Source organism: Panulirus ornatus, chromosome 11 (genome assembly GCF_036320965.1).
Source record: "Panulirus ornatus isolate Po-2019 chromosome 11, ASM3632096v1, whole genome shotgun sequence".
Lineage (NCBI taxonomy): Eukaryota > Metazoa > Arthropoda > Malacostraca > Decapoda > Palinuridae > Panulirus > Panulirus ornatus.
Window position 1 is genome coordinate 52987046 of NC_092234.1, and position 24053 is coordinate 53011098.

A 24053-nucleotide genomic window follows, 5' to 3' on the forward strand; every position below is an offset into this window, starting at 1 on the left:
TTGAAAATAATGATCAAGAAATTTTTACTGTTTCAAGAGGAAGTGCAATATAACTATAATGATCGAAAGATTTTACAGTTTCAAGAGGAAGTGCAATATACTAGATATTTTATGTCAATATAGTGTAATGTTTCATTAGACTAAAGGAATCAGTGTTTCTGCATGGTAGTGTGCCAATGAGTATTTTGTATTTTGTAATTTTGCCTGTTGCTTGAGCATTTGATTTGCTTTTTCAGTAGTGTGCTTTGCATCACCAATAAATATTTTTCATTATATTTTTTGTGGCTATTGTATGAAATGTATAAGTCCATTTATGATATTTTGGAAGAATTATTTTTGAGGTTCTTTGCAATTTTCCTTGTATTTGCATGATATATATATATATATATATATATATATATATATATATATATATATATATATATATATAAAAATAATAATGTGAAAATATTTTTATCATAGTTACATTTACATACCAACATAAATATTTAAGCTGCACACTTAGTCTTAAGAAGTAGGAATTTCTTTTTCAGCAAATAGGAATGTATATGTTTGTTGCTTTGTTGCATCACTTGAATTTGCTTTCATCATGTTGAGTGTGGACTTTATGAAGTTAAAGCACAGGAAAAGAAGATTTTGATTAATTTGTAACATTGTATCTTTAATCATCTGAATTTTAAACAGATTTTGAGCTTGTGGTTGATTGCTTTGTCTCAAAGCAACAAGATATACTAATGATCCCAGTGATAGTACTTATTTCCACACATTACAAGTCTGTCTGCTTCAGAAAAGTGTGTTATACAGGAAGTGCCCCTATACTTAGATGGCCAGATGTAATATTACAAGCATAAGAATATGAAATTCTGGTTTTCAGTTTTGCATTAGTAAGTTGAACCCAGTTATTTCATTGTTGCTAAGTTTTGTAGATTATCCTTTTCCTCACTTATCTGTGTTCTTGTTCAGAAAAATCCATAGTAATATGATTTTTGATCGACTTTTTTTACCTGCATTTTAAGTACATATTTAATCACAGAACTTTTTATTGGTATTTCTTGAAAACTTCTTCTTTGATAATGGCTGCTAAATTAGTAAGTTCATGCATAGTAATATCCTTAACTTGGACAGTTGAGGAATAGGATAGAAGACAATATCCAAAAGTGTTTATATCTCATACATTCTGTTTCTCCTACAGGGGTGAATACTAGCAGATGTGTGGCGATTGTTTTGTGAAGTTTCAGGTGTTTATTGTATAGAGTCAGTGTCTTATCACTTCATGCAGGGACCGGGATATAAGATAGTAAACTGCTGTAACCTTTATCCACTTGGTATTGATGGGTGGTTAAGGCTTCAGTTTTGTTATAATCTGTAAAATATTACTTTTTTTTTTTTCTTAAATTCATTCACAGTTTCAAATGCTCTTTAGCCCCATATATGTATACAGTACATTTGGGTTTTAGTGTATAATTTATTTTCTGATGAAATTTTCTTACTTAGCTCTGTAAAATTGAGGATTGATAACAAATTTTGAATTGTGAGTAAATACACAGAGAGCTGGAGTGTTGACTTGGATAGATTTGTTGTCAAATGAGTACTTTGATAATTTTGTTACAAAATAGTTAATTTAGTTGAAGTTTTTGCATTTGAATTTTTTATATTATTGATAAATTTGAAAGTCTTTGAATTACTTGATCCCAGTTCATGGTCAGTTAAAGTAGATGAACACCATAACTTGAACAGAATTTCTTTTTTGTGCAATGTGAAACATGAGTTGCATGTTGTTTTTAGTATAAAGTCACTTTCATCCTTTCTGTGGAAGTCACCTGTTGATCATCTTGTTTACCAGTTATGTTTAATGATCAGCAGTCATATGCTATGTCAAAGACTACAAGATGCTCCTGGTGAGATAATCATCTTACGAGATTATTCATAGCCATCCTTTTTTTTTTTGCGAGGGCAGTGGTACAATAATGAGACAGTATGAAACCAAGAAATCAGAGCCACTTCTAAAGTCATCTTTTTGATGCTGACATTTTTTGTCCTTGTTTACTTAATCAGGTAATTCAGTTTTCCTTATACCATTCAGTGAGACTCCTAAAACGGTAATGGATACTGCTGTTTGTTAGGTTTCATGTAATGTTATTATAATTAGGTACTTCAACAAATTGAAGCTTGATAGTTGTGAAAAGTTTCTCTTCAGGCCTTACCATCATTCCATTGCATTAAAGTTGTGTTGATTTAAAGCTATATTTTTTTTAGGGTTCTACAGAAAGAAAAGAATGCATTCAAGTAAATTTTAAATGAAATCATCTTAAAGAAATGGCTTCAGATAGTATAATAAGATAAAAAATGTGAATGTTGATTGTAGTCAAATATTAGCATTGTATTTTTTTTTTAGAACTAAATGTCACTTCCCTGCATAATGTAAGTATCAAACTTTGGCTCTCATACTTTCTCTTTATTGTTGAAATCATTAGTTTGAATTGTGTAAAACTGTTTCTGTGAAAGAAAAAGCATGGTTTTATGGCAGGCAGATCACTCACTGTAAAATTGAATATTCAAAATTGGTAGCCAAGCCTAAATTGCAGATGTAAGTGTATATATAAGTTTTGTGCATTTTTTGATAATCACCCTATATTAGCCAGTTGAACCCTTTTTCAATATATCACACACACACACACACCTTTAATATGTTTGTAGATGATTCAAAAGTTTGAGGAAAGTGAAAAGTATTGAGGATTGCAATTTGACTGACTTCAGAGCTATATTACATGGTTGATGAGGTTCAGCTGAAGTAAATGTAGTGATGAGGATGGATCACAGCAAAAGAAGGCCTTGATGTGATTATCATCTATCAGGAAATAAACTGCAGGAATCTGTGTGAGAAGTACGTAGGAATCAACATCGTTCCTTGCTTGTCTCCCGAGTCCCACCTCAGCACAATAGTTAAGCAGATTAACTGTATGCCAGCAAATATTGGAATTCCATTCAAGTTCATGGATAAGGAAATATTCAACATGCTATTCACTTAAAAAAGCACCAAAACTAGAATATTCTTCTGAAGTTTGGTCACTGTACCTCAGAAGCATGAAGAACTGATAGAAAAGGTTAAGAGGAGAGCAAAAAAGATGGTACCAGAATTAGTGTCCATGAAACACTATATCTGCCCTCCCATACACTTTCAAAGGTTTATTGTGGGTACAAGCATATGACACTCTCAGGGTGAAATCAATGTACATTTAGTTGCTGAAACTAGATTTCAATTGTGTGAGCACCAACAACCAGCTTCAGATTATCTTTAGGGAGGGATATTGTTTATTTCTGGATGCCATTTCCTATTGGATATTTTACTTCTGGGTGCTGTATTTCTTCCACCTTTGCTTCAAGATGGTTGGCTCGATCTTACTTTTCTAAGGATGAGAAGGCCTGAATTCTTGCTTGTAAACAAGAAAATATGGGTACACATGAGATTTTTATGTGCATTAGGCACTCAGAATGCATGATCAGGCAGCTGCTTGTCAGTGCTGAAGGCTTCCCTAACATGTCATCCCACCACCAAAACTTATACCTGGTTGTCCAAGGAAGACTTATAGATCTACAGATAACCTCCTAAAATGAGAACTGTTGAAGCAACCCTGCCTTTCATCTGCCAAACTCAAGAAGAGCCATCCAAAACTTTTAGAAAACTTCTCTCAAAGGACCATTCATCATCCCCACTAAAAAAGGACCTTCATACTCCTTCTGGCAAGTCAGTTGCCAAACTTCTGCATACAAAGGAAACGGAATGCAAATGACTTGCATTTGCAGAGAAATACAAGATCCACAAAGAGCAACAGTGGAGTAAAATAGGGGAAAGTGGTATGCTTGAGGAAAGAAACCTGGATGTTTTGGCTCTAAGTGAAACAAATATTGAGGATATGGAAGAAGAATCATTTGGAAATGTCTTTGGAATAAAGTCAAGGGTTGGTGAAAAGTCAAGAGCTAAAGAAGGAGTGGTGCTACTTCTGAAGCAGGAGTTGGAGGAATGTGTGATAACATGTAAGGAAGTAACTTCTACATTGATATGGGTAAATTGAAAGTGGAATGTGAGAGACTGGTGATTTTTTGTGCTTAAGCAGCTGGCCATGAGGAGAAAGATTATGAGAAGCAAGTGTTTAAGGAGCAGCTGAGTGAGTGTGTCAGCAGTTTTGATGTAAAAGACCAAATGTTAGTGATGGATGATTTAAGTGCAAAGGTAAGTAATGTGACATGAGGGTATAATGGGTGCATAGGGTATTCAGTGTTATGAATGGAAATGGTAAGCAGCTTTTGGAGTTGTGCTGAAAAAGGACTGATGATGGGGAATACCTAGTTTAAAAAGAGAGGGACTTACACAAGTATACATATGTGAGTAGGAGAGATAGTCAACGGGCATTATTGGATTGCATGTAAAAGAGATTCTTGGATGTAAATGTGCTGAAAGGGGCAGCTGGTGGGGTGTCTGATCACCAGAAATGGAGGTGAGGATTAAATGCAGATGTCTGTATTTTAGACATCTGCCTTGAGATGCAACATATTATGCATTTGGAAATGTCAAGCATACTTGGCTGGATCACCTTTATAAATAAAAGCCCATTTATGTCGTGTAACAGTGAATTCCCTCAAATGGATAATTATTTGAGGCTCATTCAGTTAAGGAGAGGATTTCTAAACAAACAAGCATTTATCCCATCCCTGACTGACATTACACCACTTATAAGTTAATTTCACTATGCACTCACCAAGTTGAAACATAATGACTATGAAATATTCAAGCACTCAGAAAAATTTACTCAGATTTTAAAGGATGTTCCTATTTGTTAGATTGTGATATGCATTTTTTCTTTTTTGGGCTTAGAAGCTTTGACGGATTGTTTGTTATAGTTGAGTTAAAAAAGATAATTGTTTGAAGCATGCCCAACATTTAAATGTTTTAAAGTGTCTGTAACTTGCAAGACACAAGTCAAATTGTGGAAGCTACAGCAAGGATGACATGAAGAGCCATTGTCTGCATGAGCAACTTGATAACCAGAGTTTAGTGATATTAAATAAGTTCCGACAGACCATTAGCCTATTGTAACCTAAACTAGGAAGCATTTATAAAAAGAAGATTATGGCTGGTCTTCGGCATAAGAGAACTGCTTAAGGAGAAGTAAGTCTAAAATGTTTGTTCTTTGGCATTTATTAATTTTGGCCCTCAGGGTAAATATTGAATAATTGCCAGTTTACCACAAATCTAGATGTTTTTTCTCAAAATAATTACATGCCTAGTAAACTCAGCATAAAACACTGCTTCAGGAGAAATGGCTGCTCTTTTGTTAGTAATTATTCAAATTTAGCTAGTTTTTTCTTAGGTATATAGATATCTCTGTTTTTAAGATGAATGACCAACTTGCCTTGACAGCAGTAAATATAACTTTGATTATTTGATATGTGCAGTTATTGTAATTGATGAGGTAGGCCTTGTGTGTTGCAGCAGGTCTTTCCTATTCCTTACTGTCTGATATTTGGTTGGGCTTCAAGAACGTATCATTGATATTGTTATTTTCATAGTCTCAATATTAACAGTAGGTTGATTTAAAATGGTAGTGCTTTGACTGCAATAAAAATTTAGCCTGAGTTTCTTCAGGCTTTGAGCCATTATACGTTACATGCCTATGGATTATCTGTCTCTCATTGTTGGTTTGTGGTTAATAATTGGCTAGGATGCTTATTGCTGAAATACTGTCAATTGTCTTGATACTGAGTTGTAATTCTTACGTATATGTACGATGGTAAATATTAGTAGAAGTTGCCTTTATAAATTCTTTGATTATTTATATATGTTCATTACAATATGGGTAAATTTACCAAGGTAAATTGTGTTACTTAAACCATTCATGTTGAGAGGAAGTCAGCTGTTAGAGTGGGAAATCACTTGTGGGTTTAGGAACTCTTAGTCTGCTGCAGGATTGTGTTTTTCTATAAATTATAGCTTATTTCTTAAGTTTGTAAATCATTGGATGAATTAGTGGTTATTATTCATTCCTTTATTTTGGTAATTGCAAAAAAACAAGGGAAGTAAGATGATACTTAGTTGCTGAGAAGGATATACAGTACAGGTATAGGATATTTTAGACCAGTTATCATGTATAAGACTCTTATTGGTGTCTTTGTCAGATAAAGCTTGTCTTTTCAAGACAACACATTTCCCTTACTCTTCTAGAAGAGTTTTTCATTTTCTTTTACTGTCCCTCTTTAGAGTTTTACTTGTCCACTTTAAATAGAGTTCTAGGGGAATTCTCCAAAGTACTGTTTGATAAGTTAGAATTAATCTTCCTTATTTATGGATGATATTCAGGATAAGAATAATTTCTCTAGATGCTGATAATTCAGAAACTGATGCTAATAAAGTAGTATTATGTGGTTCTTTTATGTTGTTTACAATGCCAGTCCAAGAGAATTTTTGTGTAATGTTGCTAACCTCATGGATGACAAGATTAAGGTTTCAAGGCCAATTTCATACACGTTAATTAATTGCTCAATCAGATCTAAATCTGTGTTTATTCCTTTTCTTAGCTAATAGTTGAATTTTGGCTTTTTTTATGTGATTAAATTTAACTCCAAGTAGATCTTCATCTTGTAGGAGTAGAAATAAAAGTTTTTCCAATGTTAGGGATTACAGATTATGTGGCTGTAGTCTTGATAGGAGTATAAACTGTGCTGAGTGTTCATCAGTTCATTCCAAGTTTTTGTTGTAGGAGATTGTGCATGCCGTTTTCTTTTCCTGACATTATTGCCACTGATGGTTGACTGAGTTAGAGGCAGCCCCTTGGTGTGCCACGTACTAGAGCTGACATGGAAGGAACCCCTCTTAGTGCCTCTTGAAGGCATCTGCAGACATTCCTGTAAGGTTCATGGAATGTTTTGGCATGCTGTTAAAGAGCTGCATCCCATGAAAGCCAAAGGTAACAGCTTTGGGAATTCAGACACAGCTCTGTTTGGTGGACTAGGGCATATAAAAAACTGCATGCTCTTCAGTTCGTGTAAAAGATGGTTCTAGCCCTCCCTTGGCAGGGAAACGTTTAATGATTCTCACAAGAGGGTAACTTACCAAAAGATGATGGAGGGCTTAAGGTTTGATTCCAGGAATTATGAATGCATCCTTTCATTCAAGGTTACATACCAGAAGGCATGGCAAGAAAGGTCTTTTCTTTTTCCACGATATTTATGTTGAGTGTTTGTATTTACAAAGAGGAGGATTTTCACATTAATTTTGCCACTAGTTTTAAGTTTCTAAGGCTTCAGAGGTACTCATTTAAGATAATTTTCAAAGCACTATCTTGAAATTTGTGGATATTGTTGGTGTACTGAAATGACACGAACAGTATTTTTATATTTCATCAGAACTCTGCTTTTTCCATAAGGGATAGATATATGTGTTCCATTTGTTTGCTTTCCCTGCCTCATAGATGAAGCATAAGTATTCAAACTTTCTCTCTTATTTTCCTACATTTAGAAAGTGATGATTCAGGGTGGGAGGAAGTGAAGTGTTCCTCCCCTCAAGCTTCTAACATTTGGCTTATTTTCAGTTACAGGGACACTTATCCTGATCATGAAGCCAGTGAGGCCTTTGTGTCACAAGAAAGGGATTCAGGTGTTTTCCTATTGGACATGTTGTTGATTCTCAATAACAGAAGAAAATTTTTACAGGATTTGGATCTGCTGAAGGTCTTGAAAGGTGTGGGTCTTTCTCTGAATTTAAGAAAGTCCCTATATGAGACTAGAGTATAAAGGATCTGGCTCATCTTTTCTTAAGCAGTTTCCTTTCTGCAAAATTTTGCTTATAAGAAAACCTTTTTTGATACTTCAGAAGATCTTATACTTTTGTCTGTGAATGGTCCTGACCCAAATCTTTATTAATCAAGTTCCATGTTGCTAGGTAGACTTTTTAATCAATTTTTTTCAGGAGAGTGAGAATGAAGGATGTTGCAGTGTTGATGTTTCTTCACATGCAAGATACTCCTCATCTGTACTAGTATACATGTTGTATAACTCCCACCCCACATAGACTCAACTCAGATAACTAACCCTTTATAGGTTTGCCCAGCAATGAATGCTAGATGCTTTTGCATTCAAACTGTATTAGCAGAATATTATATGAATGTTACCACCTCTCCTGTTTGTCAGGTTTTTCATAGGAAGGACACTACAAAGTTGCTTTAGCTGTTCCTCTCAGTTCATTATTTGATGTAGTTTTGTCTTTATCTTCTTCAGATATATCTGTGAGTGGTATTTAGTTCAAATCATGTTCAAGGAAATTTTATCCTACATGGTCTAAAGGCTCAGATTTTTTAACAATTTGTAGTTAATAGAAAAGCTCATAGTAATAAGGACACTGTACTGATTAATTGGCCTCCAAGACATACAGACATTGGTAGAAAGGACTGTTCCTTTAGGTCTCTTTTGGAAGCTGAAGTAAGCCACAGGGTGGGTGAATGGGGTAAATGTCCTGAGTGCATTGAAGAGTGTGTGGAGAGACAGGTCATTGGCTGAGAGGGCAAGATGGGTATTCTTGATGGTATAGTAGTTCTGATGGTGTTGTATGGATGCAAGATGCAACTGCTAAATGACAATGTAGATGTTTCTTGACTCACTAAGGGGTTACATTCTGATAAACCCATCGTAAGTTGAAAATATTGTAAATTGAAAGTTCATTTACTACTGTACATCTAACCTACTGAAAATCATAGCTTAGCCTAGCATACCTTAAACATTCTCAGAACACTTACATTAGCCTACGTTGAACAAAATCATCTAACACAAAGCTTATCTTATAATAAAGTGTTGAATGTCTTGTGTAATTCATTGAATACTGTACTGAAAAAAAATGGTTGTATGGTTACTCACCAGAGGCAGGAGACACAGACAGGCATTTTATAAACATGAAGGGATGAGAAAAAAAAAGAAGAAAAAAAAATGTTGGCAACGCAGTACAGTGTAGAGTAATGGTTGTTTACACACGTGATCGTGTGTCTGACTGGTAGCTGTGGCTCACTGCCGCTGTACAGCATCATACTGCATATTGCTACCCTGGGAAAAGATCAAAATTCAAAGTACAGTTTCTACTGTACACCATTGTAAAGGCAAAAAATCGAGTCGTACCAACATAAGTTGGGGGTCATCTGTACAGTATGGAAGGGGGTGGTTGTGGACAATATGAGCTGTGAGGAGAGTTGATTGCATAAGAAATGAGAGAGTAAGAAAGAAATGTTGTAGGAAGAGCTGACATGATCTAGAAATATGGAGAGGATCAGTGAGAAGAGGCTGACTTATAAAGTATACATGTTGGAAGTTTTGGTGCATTACACACGACAGCTAGAGACTGAGTGTGAAGGAATGGGGCCTTTTTGCCTGTACTCCTGGCACTGCCTCACTGAAGCAGGGGATAGGGATGTTATTTTTCATGTGGGACAGGGTAGCAACAGGAATGGATGAAGGCAAACAAGTATGAATATGTACATATGTATGTATGTAATGTCTGTGTATGTACATGTTGATATGTATATGTATGTATATGTGCGTATGTGGGCATTTATGTACATATATATGAGTGGATGCGCCTTTCTTTGTCTGTTTCCTGAGACTACCTCTGATGCGGGAAACAGCGATCAAGTATAGTAATATAATAATAATAATGGAAGTGGAGGGAACCCATTCACTTTTGTTATCAAAGCTACATTTCTGATCTGCTATGTTCAGCTATTTTTTGACTGTCTATCTATATCTTTGATGCCCATTTCATTTATAGGAACAAGCTCAAGGGAGTAGCCATGGCAAAAGAGTCTCTAGAAATGGAGAACTTCATATCCTTTATTGCCTTACCCTTAACAAAGCACTTACAAAGGGCAGCTCTAGCACAGTGTTTTCAGAGGCTTGTACCTAATGTTCTTACCATCTACTTCTACCTAATATTCCTGCATAATGTTCCAACCTACTACATCTACCTAATGCTACTACTTCTACCTAATGCTCCTGTCTAATGTTCTTACCTGCTACTTCTATCTACTGATCCTACCATGTTGCTAAAAGGCAGGGCTAGTGCATAGCAGTCACCACAGGAAAATGTAGTTACAAAGAATGAGTTGTGTAAGTTAAGTGTTGTCAGGTGTTCTGTGTGACAAAGGGAGATTGTATGTTTGTGGACAGATTACTAACAGTCTACGAGTGGGTGAGGCAGAAAGAAAAGACAGCTACCAGGGTCAAAAGAGTGTAACTTGACAACCTCGAAGTGCTGGCTCACTAATCAGCTGTCACTATCTCTCCCAATCCGTAGGTGGGTATTACCATTTAGACACCTCCCTGGTTTGTGACTGCCAACCAACTACTACCTTTTGACTTGAAAAAAAATGTATAGTGAATATAAGTGCACTACGTAAGAAAAACAAAAAATGTGCATCATGTTATAAATGAGTAAGAGCAAAATGAATGTCAGAGTTATGTCATGTGAGCTAAGTGATGATGATGTGATGTGCTTTACATCAACGGATCCAAACCCTGACATCTCCACTATCACATATACATTTATGATAATTTCTGAAAGTTTTGCTTTATAATGCTGTATATTCCAGATACAGTAGTGAAGATTGTAACCACTATTACGCAGTAGATTTGCAGAGATGTGTGCTACTGCTAGTGCGTAATCTTTTACAATTATCATTAATTTGTGACAGCTTTTGGCCTTAAACTTTGTTTTTCACATGTGTTTGTTCAAAAATGCTCTAAAATGTTACTTACACCAAGTAGTAAATACAGCTATATAACGTCATCACCTTTATGAAGCGAGCATAAATGATTAAGATAATTTTCAATTAATAACAGATTTTTTGTCTGAATTGGTCATTTTCTCATTATATATCTTTGCAAATGATTGCTCTACAATGTTATATACTTTAAATGGCAAACCTTTTCATAATGACATCACTATGAAGCAATAAAATATATATAATGTAACAGGTAAAATAATACTTCTGGCTTTAGTGTAGGATGTATTTGTTTCATGCCTACTTGTCTAGAAATTTTGCTGCTAATTGAGAATGAGTTTTATGGAAGGAGCAATTGATTGACAATATGATACAATTGACAAATTTTACTGCAGAGGCTATAAGCATCCTAGCTGGCTGCAGAAAGGCCACCACAGGTTACCACCATCTCAGGGTGAGCCTGGGATAATTCACTCAACTTGTCAATATTGTCATAGTTTGGCACAGTCACAACCTTCACATTCTGTCTCTTCACGTATGGTGCTTTATTTTTTTCATAGTTCAAAGCTTTAATGGGTTGTTGGATTTGACAGTCCAAAATATGGTAGTATAAGAAGTAGATGCCAGTACAGGAATCTGAAAACTTTTTTAATAGCATTCACTAAACTCATCACTTTTGCTTGATGAAAAGAGCTGCCAGCATCTGAATCACCACTACATTGAATATGGCATCTAATATGTCTTATTATGCTACGCCTCCTCACTTTACAATTTGTTTGATAAAATGAAGCATCCTGATGACACACCCTTCCAAAGTGTACCACAAATAGAATTATCCTAAAGCAACAGCTGAGCCCCTTGAGAGTATATTAAGCAGCAGCCTAGCATGCTAAATTTTCTAATGAAAAAAACTTGTGAATCTAGTGACACACACAGCAGACTCTGCAAGGATGGATAAAGCAGGATGGATGAAAAATGTCAATGTGGGAAAGATGAGTGAATGTTTTTATTTTTATTTTACAATTATGAATGTGAAAATTAAAAATATGACCTGAAAATAATATAGATTTATTTATAAGGTTACTTTAAAATGACGGTGGTGCATGTGCTAACAAACCAAGTTCTTTGATACAGCATGATCACTGTTTGCATTGGAAGCATATTGGCATTTTGGCTGACACCTATAACCTATTCACTGCTGTGACAAAACCTGCATTTCTGATCTGCTATATCAAGCTAATTGTGCTATTCTTGAAAAAAAGAAATGTAAATATATTGTGAATATGTGCTGAACATGAAAAAAATAAAAAATGTAAAATGTTATGAGTGAAATAAAGCATCAGCATCACATGTAAAGCATAAGTTACATGATGCCGACATTGAAGTGGTGTGAGCTGCCATGCAGCAACACACTCTTCACCCAGTCTCTCAGTTAGCACATAAAATTCAATGATGATTATCAATTTCTAAAGCTGTTTTTGGCCCTTCAACATCTTTTTGTACAGGCATTTGTTCCTGAATGATTTTCTACAAAATTGTACGCACCAAATATCATATAACAACAGTATGAAGCCTGTGTGTGCAGATAGGTGTGACTGCTAGTGATTAAATGTTTATGATTATTATCAATCTCTGTTTTTCATCTTAATATGTCACTTTCGGTATTCTTATTATCCATAGATGTCACCAGCAACCTAACAACACAGCTGGAAAAAATATCACGAATTACAGTCATCCATACATCATTAAACACAGTTTAATCTTATCATCAGGGTGGGAAGCCAGATTTATTTGGCAACTATTAGTATTTCTATTTTGAATTTAAAAAGAGGTTAATTTTTAATCCATGTAAATAATAATCTGTGTAGATATATAAATACATAATAATGTGTATGACACTTGAAAATACTTATGTAAAATATTGTCAGTGATACATATTTGATGTATAAAATCACAAATGGAAGAAATAAAGTGTGTGATGTGTAAAGTGTATTTAGAACAAAATCACACATGACAAAACCCATAATTACTTAGATAAATGATCAGGTATGCCACCAGCTGGGACCCTTTACAGTCAGTTCAGTACCCTTTCATACCAGCATAAGGAAAAATATACTACTTTTTTGGGGTATTTCCTTCAATAACATTGATTTACACATATTGTATGATGAAATTTCCAGATTCCTTCTTTCACACATGGTGAGTGTCATTTCAGACATATGCTGCAGTTTAGGGGTTAAACCAACACCACCAGTATAAAATGATAATATATATGATATATTAAGAAATAAATGGAAGAATACTGTACAATATTGAACCTGTTTGCAACAAATGGCAGTTTGTACTGGTTTCACTCCTAACTCAGCTGCTTATGTTGTTTTGGAAAGGGAAATACTACTAGACAATATAATACAAAGGACTAACATTACTGCAAAGGCTGGTTGCATCCTGACTGGTCAGTGAGAGACCAGTTAATGCCTTGTGGCTAGCATAGGTGTAATTCAATCATCTTGCCAGTTTCCTTGTCATGCAACATAGTCACAACATTTTCCTTAATTTCATTTTCTGCTTTTTTCACATGTGGGGCTTTTCTTCAAATAATTTTTTGTGGTTCTGTTGTTTTTATTAGTTGTAGGTGTTTGGAGCCTAAAATAGTAGATGATATCACAACCAGGGCAGGAATCTGAACTTTTCATTATTTACTGAAATTATTAATTTTGCTTGATAAAGAAGGCTGGTAAACATCAGAATCACCAATAATATCCCTGTCTATGGTATCAAAGGTGTTTTTATCATCATCAGAGCCATTTCTCTCAATATTTCCTAAATTCCTTCATCCTTAAGACAAGCTGCCTCTCTCCACTGTTCATTGTGATAAATAGAGGCATTCTTATGACATAACCCACCTGGATGTAATGCACATTATTCCTAAGCAATGGCAGCACCTCATGAATGAACAATAAGTTGCACTTTAAATTTAGAAAAAAGTAGGAATCTAGCGCCATGTATGGTCGACCCTAATGTAAGGGATCAAAAACCCACTTGTGTACTGCTGACAAAAACAGACTTTCTGCATTTGGTACATTATTATGCTGATTAACATTTCTGTCCATGAGTCAGGTCTGAAACTGGATTATCAGCCAAAAATAGTGGCAAATTATGCAATAAACTCCTGTCTTTACTTCAACAAAGAAAATATCTATAACAGACTTTGCTCTGTTTTATAGTCTATCTTGAACATTTCCATTTTATCATCATATTCATCAGAGCTTATTCTTTAATGAGATATTTCTTCTAGTTTTCATTCCTTGAGGGAGTTAACTCCAGTAAAACATATACCTATAGTTGGTAGGTTAATTTTCTTACTCAAACTCGAGTATATTACTTCCAAAGAAGTTTCCATAATTTTGGTGACAATTACGTTCATATGATACTTATTCAAAGGAAGAATTTGTGAATTTGTAAAAATGACATATTTCATGTTACAAACAAATAAAGCAATGCTTGCAATGATGTACCATCATGATATTTTTTTATCTGACTTTCTGCTCGGAATGTAGTAATACATACATGTTAAAGGAAAAATGGTAGAGGGATGAAACTGTCTTATGAACAAAATTATGTATAACTCCTACAAAAATATTTCATGCGCTTATTTGTGAACAAAATTATGACAATCTGATAGATTAGCAGAAAGTACAATGTGACACAAAAAATAAGGCAATATTGTCTGAGGTGTGCGGATTATGTGATAAGCAGAACATGAGAAAAATGCATTTTGTTACAATTCAATTAGTTACCAAGATATATATCTGTGTAAGGATAGAACTAATGTAAAATGGAATTTTGCATAAAATAGTACAACTGTAGCTATTTGTAATGTATGAGAGAATTTTATCTTTAGGTTCTGTACTTTACTACATATTTTCCTTCATTAAACTGTTTGCATGTTTACAAATGTCTTTACCCCATTGTAATTGTACAAGAAAACTTTATACATTATTTAAATGTAAATACCAGTATGTTCATGGTTTGTTATAAGTCTAAGATTTAATATTCAGCATATCCATAAATGGACAGATTGCATTAACTTTCCTTCTGACTTTGTGTTACAACTAATACAAAGTTATTCATAATCAAATCCCCATTTATTTAAAATTCCCAGGTAGTGGTTATTTTATGATATTGTGCTATATATGTTATGAAAAAGAGTGAAGGAGTCTTGTCCCCTCTGCTATGAGTATGCAAGTTTCTGAATTATGAAGAATTGGGTGAAAGATAGAGATTTTGCAGGATTTACCATGTGATTTGAGTTATTTTGCATACATGTATGTATACTATATGTATATGTTTTGTAAATGTCACATAGGACTAGCTGTTCACTGTAAAATATGATAGTGGAAAATAATGGCTTATGGTGAGTGTGTGAACTTCATTTTCAGACTGGAAGTGTAGGAGCTAATAATAACACTATCTTAGCGAGGTTAATATTGAATAATCAGTCAAACTGCTTTATTGATCACCTTTAATTTGTACAAAGCACTCTAATTTTATTACAAGCAGAATTCAACTCAGAGATTAGAAATCATCCTCTGTGCCTCAAGACTTGACTGAAAAGACAACAAACAGTAGTTTTAAAATTTTTCATCCAAGTGTTGTTCGATATTAATAGGGTTGTGACTGATAACATGCAGATATGCCTTTTTTTTAAGATATGGCATGTAAGTTGTCATTTGCCATTTAAAAAACAAAATTAGTTTCACTTGTAATGTTTCTAAAGTGGTCATATCAGGATATTAACAGTTCATGAGGGTGAATTCCCAGTGTCAGTTATGAAGTTCCATAAAAATATGTGAAATGATATTACTTTCTTCCAAAAATCATTGCTTATGTTATTAAATCCATCTCTTAAAATTTTTTATATACATATTGTTATATGTTACTGATACATTAACTACATTTCAGTGTGTCTATTTGGGTGTAGCTCTGTTTACTTTTGGTAAAAATATGGAAACAAATCTCTTCAGCAGAACATGTTCACACATTACACTGATTACAAAACAGTGTAAAGGATACATTAGATTTTGCATACTGTATGTGTGTATAACTGAGTACAGTTGTTGATTACTATGCTTGAGTTGTCTTGAAAAGGACTTTTGAAATTTTGTATTTAAGAAATGTACAGTTTCCTGAAACTCCATTTCTGCTTCAGTTCCTTTTCTGTTTCACTTGGCAAATAGTGATCTATACAGAATCTCCATGTACTGGATACTTATAGATTATTAAATAATTACTTTGTACTGGATAGAAACATAATTACTCTTACTGCAAGAATTTCTGCCTGAATAACCCAACACACACACATTCTATAGGGTGACTGGGAGGGCTGGCTAAGATTCCATACTCAGCCAAGTTTAGTCACCAGGGGATCTGGATGTGGCTCCAAAACACGTATGGGTAGCCCACAGATTGTTAGTTACGGCAGATTGTTAGCTATCTTACCAAGTCTCCCAAAATTGAAATGAAGTCTGAGGGAAAGAGACTAGTAAACTTGAGCATAAAGTGATAAAATTGTTTGAATACAAGAGGAAAAATATATAAGTAGATATGTATGAATGCAGATAACTTTAAATTCAAAACCACTCTATTGTAGAAAAAAAATTCAGCACAGTCTCTCATTTTGACGTCATAGATTATGAAATAGATAATTCTCCAAATTTTGTTATAATGCTGTGATTCATTTGCCTAAGCTATTATCTTGTTCTTAGAATAAGAATTAGAGTATTAATGAAAATTTTTAAAATGGTTGCAAAACATTCCAGTACTCATATCTGAGCTTTGATTTTTAAGTAATTTTATATTAAAAAGAATTAAAGTAATGGGGGTTTTAGTGGCATATTTCCTTTCTTGCAATTAATTTCCACTCATAAATTCTCAGCCAGTGTTTATACTGAATATTTGGTCAGTAAGATTGTACAGAGATGTATAAACTTACGAGAATGTAAGAGGCTTCTTATGATTGCTGTATGCTGTTCTAGTCAGTAGTGTGCACAGTTTTATGATGATCTGTTAAGATTGTCATTTGCATAGCTAGACAAATAAATTCATCCGAATTTGAAAAGACTTTTATTATCCTTAAACTCATGGTATAAAGTGATTTCTCCACTAGCTCTTAATGTTACTCTAATTTCCAGCAACTGACATTGTCTTATAAGATTTTGCTAGCTATGTTAATGTTGTACTACGAATCATGCCAATTCAACCAAGCTGGAAAACTGAACATGGCACTGTGAACTAAAATGTCAAATCACATGTCATTATTAGTAACATGGCTAGTGGACCTGGTGTGAAGTATTCTAAGTACAACTATCTGTTTTCTAAAATAAGTATGTTACTATATTTTTTTCATAAGCCTATATTGTCTTCACTTCTAAAAATGCTTTTCTTTTCATGCGTTTGTTTAGTCCTGTGTGAGTGAGGTATCACGAACATATGATGACCCTTACAGGAAAAGAAATCCTTGCCTAGCTCCTTCAACCGTCCCTTTTTCTGGAGAGTAATATAGAAGGGGAGGATTTCCCCCTCTTAGTTGCCTTTTACAATACATTGGGGACATGTGGGCAGTATTGTTTCTCTTCTTTCCTTAGACAAAAGCAAACAGTACATCAATAAAAAATAATTGTCAAAAGAGAAAACTCTATCAATACTGGTCATGTACCCACTATCATTCACTGAATTAACATCAAACAAGTGGGTAAGCTACACCTTTCAATCTTACTTCCTGTCACATCAGATGATTTCCAGTCTGGCTTATAAGCCTAAATTTTAAAATCCAATCCACATAAGATGACAACCTCATACCCTGTAAACCCCTCCCCCCCTCCTTTTTTTAAGCATTTCTGAATTGTTATAGCAGTGGGTTACTTCTAGCATCCATTCAAGCAGAAAAAAATTTACCAATGAATTTTTTTCTTATTCCCTTAAGTGCTCATACATTCACCACAAGCTACTTAACCAGGGTAAAGTTATGTTAATAATGGTGCAGAAATAAGTGCCAACAAATCCGATTACAAAGCTGAATGATTAAAAACCCACTCTTGATGATCCAAGGATGAAAGAGAAAGACTTATGCCCAACTATGAACTAACTACCATTGTTTTCCCAGGCATGGTGGCCACAACTATTAATGGATTTTTGGTGAACAGCTAGAAAGAAAAAGTAAATGTACTGTTGCTTCAAGGATGTGGTAGTAACCAAGAAGCTTAATAACTCATGGTGATGATGACAATACAATGCATGCAACAGTTTATTTTAAAAGACAAAAAAATTGGCTAGTGAATGGGGGCTGGCCTCTTAGCTGGCAGACAGCCAATGCATCTACTGTAGAGTTCCATGACCACCCAACTTATTTCATACACAATTAACATGATTTCTAAATTGAGTGATGGCAGTAAATATTTCTTGAGTTGTTATTCATGTGATATTCATTGTGTGGAAACTTGGGAAAATATCACATGGAAAGGTCATGTATAACTAGGGCCCTTCATACATGCAATTCTGGCCATTTTGCAAGATTTACTTCTTGAATATTCAACTGACAGGGAAGAAGGAATAATGCCCATGCATTCCTGACATGTAGAAGGTGACTATAACAGGGGGAGCGGGTGGCTGGAAATCCTCCCCTCCTGTTTTTCGTTTTCCAAAAGAAGGAATGGAGAATGGGGCTAAGAGACGATTTTTCCCTTTTAGGCTCCATCATCTGTTCTTGATGCTATCTTGCTTTCTCACCTGCACTTGATAGCAAGCTTTTAACAACCCCATGGAGAAACACCACTGTTAATTTACTTATCTGTCACATGTGCTTAACACATTAACATTTTCAATTGAATACTTCAACATAAAACCAAGGTTAAGTGATAGATATAGCTACTTGGATTCTACAACAAATATATATTGAAAATATGGTTTAAAATGAATAATGTCAGATGAAAATATGTTTCACTGAATGCATACTTCCTCTGTGAACCTTTAGAAAAATAATTTGTTGTAACAAAATTACTATTCTATCCTTTTATTTGTTTTCAAAAACAATATTCATTTTTAATGGCACACTAAAGACCAAGAATTTATTCAGTCTTGAAAAATATAAACAATAGTTGCTGTAAATATTTTGATGTTTAAGAAAATAAACAGGATTAAATTATGAGAAATTCCCCAAAGCCTATCAGTTCAAAACACTCACAAGGTAAGTTATAAATTATTTTGTACATATAGAAACCAAAAGTTACACTATATTCACCCCAGTGTGTATATATATATATATATATATATATATCTTTTCTTTCTTTCGTACTATTCGCCATTTCCCGCATTAGCGAGGTAGCGTTATCAACAGAGGACTGGGCCTTAGAGGGAATATCCTCACCTGGCCCCCTTCTCTGTTCCTTCTTTTGGAAAATTAAAAAAAAACGAGAGGGGAGGATTTCCAGCCACCCGCTCCCTTCCCTTTTAGTCGCCTTCTACGACACGCAGGGAATACGTGGGAAGTATTCTTTCTCCCCTATCCCCAGGGATAATATATATATATATATATATATATTCATATTTTGCTTTGTCGCTGTCTCCCGCGTTTGCCAGGTAGCGCAAGGAAACAGACGAAAGAAATGGCCCAACCCACCCCCATACACATGTATATACAGACACGTCCACACGCAAATATACATACCTATACATCTCAATGTACACATATATATATACACACAGACATATACATATATACACATGTACATAATTCATAGTCTGCCTTTATTTATTCCCAATGTACACATGTATATACACACACAGACATATACATATATACACATGTACATAATTCATACTGTCTGCCTTTATTTATTCCCATCACCACCTCGCCACACATGGAATAACATCCCCCTCCCCCCTCATGTGTGCAAGGTAGTGCTAGGAAAAGACAACAAAGGCCCCATTCGTTCACACTCAGTCTCTAGCTGTCATGTAATAATGCCCGAAACCACAGCTCCCTTTACACATCCAGGCCCCACAGAACTTTCCATGGTTTACCCCAGACACTTCACATAATATTTTTCTTTTTTCTTTTTTTTTTTCTTTTTTGCTTTGTCGCTGTCTCCCGCGTTTGCGAGGTAGCGCAAGGAAACAGACGAAAGAAATGGCCCAATCCACCCCCATACACATGTATATTTATACGTCCACACACGCAAAATATACATACCTACACAGCTTTCCATGGTTTACCCCAGACGCTTCACATGCCCTGATTCAATCCACTGACAGCACGTCAACCCCGGTATACCACATCGATCCAATTCACTCTATTCCTTGCCCTCCTTTCACCCTCCTGCATGTTCAGGCCCCGATCACACAAAATCTTTTTCACTCCATCTTTCCACCTCCAATTTGGTCTCCCACTTCTCCTTGCTCCCTCCACCTCCGACACATATATCCTCTTGGTCAATCTTTCCTCACTCATTCTCTCCATGTGCCCAAACCACTTCAAAACACCCTCTTCTGCTCTCTCAACCACGCTCTTTTTATTTCCACACATCTCTCTTACCCTTACGTTACTTACTCGATTAAACCACGTCACACCACACATTGTCCTCAAACATCTCATTTCCAGCACATCCATCCTCCTGCGCACAACTCTATCCATAGCCCACGCCTCGCAACCATACAACATTGTTAGAACCACTTCTCGACTTCCACACATTCTTCAAGGCTTCCAGAATTTTCGCCCCCTCCCACACCCTATGATCCACTTCCGCTTCCATGGTTCCATCCGCTGCCAGATCCACTCCCAGATATCTAAAACACTTCACCTCCTCCAGTTTTTCTCCATTCAAACTTACCTCCCAATTGACTTGACCCTCAACCCTACTGTACCTAATAACCTTGCTCTTATTCACATTTACTCTTAACTTTCTTCTTTCACACACTTTACCAAACTCAGTCACCAGCTTCTGCAGTTTCTCACATGAATCAGCCACCAGCACTGTATCATCAGCGAACAACAACTGACTCACTTCCCAAGCTCTCTCATCCCCAACAGACTTCATACTTGCCCCTCTTTCCAAAACTCTTGCATTCACCTCCCTAACAACCCCATCCATAAATAAATTAAACAACCATGGAGACATCACACACCCCTGCCGCAAACCTACATTCACTGAGAACCGATCACTTTCCTCTCTTCCTACACGTACACATGCCTTATATCCTCAATAAAAACTTTTCACTGCTTCTAACAACTTTCCTCCCACACCATATATTCTTAATACCTTCCACAGAGCATCTCTATCAACTCTATCATATGCCTTCTCCAGATCCATAAATGCTACATACAAATCCATTTGCTTTTCTAAGTATTTCTCACATACATTCTTCAAAGCAAACACCTGATCCACACATCCTCTACCACTTCTGAAACCACACTGCTCTTCCCCAATCTGATGCTCTGTACATGCCTTCACCCTCTCAATCAATACCCTCCCACATAATTTACCAGGAATACTCAACAAACTTATACCTCTGTAATTTGAGCACCCACTCTTATCCCTTTGCCTTTGTACAATGGCACTATGCACGCATTCCGCCAATCCTCAGGCACCTCACCATGAGTCATACATACATTAAATAACCTTACCAACCAGTCAACAATACAGTCACCCCCTTTTTTAATAAATTCCACTGCAATACCATCCAAACCTGCTGCCTTGCCGGCTTTCATCTACCGCAAAGCTTTTACTACCTCTTCTCTGTTTTTTTTTTTTTTTTTTTGCTTTGTCGCTGTCTCCCGCATTTGCGAGGTAGCGCAAGGAAACAGACGAACGAAATGGCCCAACCCACCCCCATACACATGTATATACATACGTCCACACACGCAAATATACATACCTCCACAGCTTTCCATGGTTTACCCCAGACGCTTCACATGCCTTGATTCAATCCACTGACAGCATGTCAACCCCGGTATACCACATCGATCCAATTCACTCTATTCCTTGCCCTCCTTTCACCCTCCTGCATGTTCAGGCCCCGATCACACAAAATCTTTTTCACTCCGTCTTTCCACCTCCAATTTGGTCTCCCTCTTCTCCTCGTTCCCTCCACCTCCGACATATATATCCTCTTGGTCAATCTTTCCTCACTCATTCTCTCCATGTGCCCAAACCATTTCAAAACACCCTCTTCTGCTCTCTCAACCAAGCTCTTTTTATTTCCACACATCTCTCTTACCCTTACGTTACTTACTCAATCAAACCACCTCACACCATACATTGTCCTTAAACATCTCATTTCCAGCACATCCATCCTTCTCCGCACAACTCTATCCATAGCCCACGCCTCGCAACCATACAACATTGTTGGAACCACTATTCCTTCAAACATACCCATTTTTGCTTTCCGAGATAATGCTCTCGACTTCCACACATTCTTCAAGGCTCCCAGAATTTTCGCCCCCTTCTCCACCCTATGATCCACTTCCGCTTCCATGGTTCCATTCGCTGCCAGATCCACTCCCAGATATCTAAAACACTTCACTTCCTCCAGTTTTTCTCCATTCAAACTCACCTCCCAATTGACTTGACCCTCAACCCTACTGTACCTAATAACCTTGCTCTTATTCACATTTACTCTTAACTTTCTTCTTCCACACACTTTACCAAACTCAGTCACCAGCTTCTGCAGTTACTCATATGAATCAGCCACCAGCGCTGTATCATCAGCGAACAACAACTGACTCACTTCCCAAGCTCTCTCATCCCCAACAGACTTCATACTTGCCCCTCTTTCCAAAACTCTTGCATTTACCTCCCTAACAACCCCATCCATAAACAAATTAAACAACCATGGAGACATCACACACCCCTGCCGCAAACCTACATTCACTGAGAACCAGTCACTTTCCTCTCTTCCTACACGTACACATGCCTTACATCCTCGATAAAAACTTTTCACTGCTTCTAACAACTTGCCTCCCACACCATATATTCTTAATACCTTCCACAGAGCATCTCTATCAACTCTATCATATGCCTTCTCCAGATCCATAAATGCTACATACAAATCCATTTGCTTTTCTAAGTATTTCTCACATACATTCTTCAAAGCAAACACCTGATCCACACATCCTCTACCACTTCTGAAACCACACTGCTCTTCCCCAATCTGATGCTCTGTACATGCCTTCACCCTCTCAATCAATACCCTCCCATATAATTTACCAGGAATACTCAACAAACTTATACCTCTGTTTACTAAATCATTTTCCCTAACCCTCTCACTTTGCACACTACCTCGACCAAAACACCCTATATCTGCCACTCTATCATCAAACACATTCAACAAACCTTCAAAATACTCACTCCATCTCCTTCTCACATCACCACTACTTGTTATCACCTCCCCATTTGCGCCCTTCACTGAAGTTCCCATTTGCTCCCTTGTCTTACGCACTTTATTTACCTCCTTCCAAAACATCTTTTTATTCTCCCTAAAATTTAATGATACTCTCTCACCCCAACTCTCATTTGCCCTCTTTTTCACCTCTTGCACCTTTCTCTTGACCTCCTGTCTCTTTCTTTTATACATCCACTCAATTGCATTTTTTCCCTGCAAAAATCATCCAAATGCCTCTCTCTTCTCTTTTACTAATAATCTTACTTCTTCATCCCACCACTCACTACCCTTTCTAATCAACCCACCTCCCACTCTTCTCATGCCACAAGCATCTTTTGCGCAATCCATCATTGATTCCCTAAATACATCCCATTCCTCCCCCACTCCCCTTACTTCCATTGTTCTCACCTTTTTCCATTCTGTACTCAGTCTCTCCTGGTACTTCCTCACACAAGTCTCCTTCCCAAGCTCACTTACTCTCACCACCCTCTTCACCCCAACATTCACTCTTCTTTTCTGAAATCCCATACAAATCTTCACCTTAGCCTCCACAAGATAATGATCAGACATCCCTCCAGTTGCACCTCTCAGCACATTAACATCCAAAAGTCTCTCTTTCGCGCGCCTGTCAATTAACACGTAATCCAATAACGCTCTCTGGCCATCTCTCCTACTTACATACGTATACTTATGTATATCACTTTTTAAACCAGGTATTCCCAATCACCAGACCTTTTTCAGCACATAAATCTACAAGCTCTTCACCATTTCCATTTACAACACTGAACACCCCATGTGTGTGTATATACATGTATACGTAATATATATTATACATATATGTATACATAATATATATTA

The 24053-nt window shown here is 36.1% G+C and overlaps 2 protein-coding genes across 7 annotated transcripts in view; one reads left to right on the plus strand and one right to left on the minus strand.

Annotated features, from left to right (window-relative positions):
- Positions 1-16878, plus strand: part of Arfip (ADP ribosylation factor interacting protein arfaptin) — a 128831-nt gene extending 111953 nt beyond the window's left edge. Inside the window, exon 8 of the mRNA XM_071667060.1 lies at positions 1193-16878. Coding sequence (XP_071523161.1) covers positions 1193-1205 — 13 coding nt within the window. The 3' untranslated portion in view covers positions 1206-16878. The remainder of the gene's footprint in view (positions 1-1192) is intronic.
- Cwc25 (CWC25 spliceosome associated protein homolog) overlaps positions 1-24053 on the minus strand; it is a 630779-nt gene that overhangs the window by 59433 nt on the left and 547293 nt on the right. For 4 of the 6 annotated variants that reach the window (XM_071667056.1, XM_071667052.1, XM_071667051.1 and 1 more), the window contains one exon: positions 15256-15367. The exons of 1 other annotated variant lie outside the window; for it this stretch is intronic. The gene's annotated coding sequence lies outside the window, so the exon portion shown is untranslated. Of the gene's footprint in view, positions 1-15255; positions 18563-24053 lie in introns of those variants that run through there. One more of the 6 variants, XM_071667053.1, reaches the window with a different exon arrangement.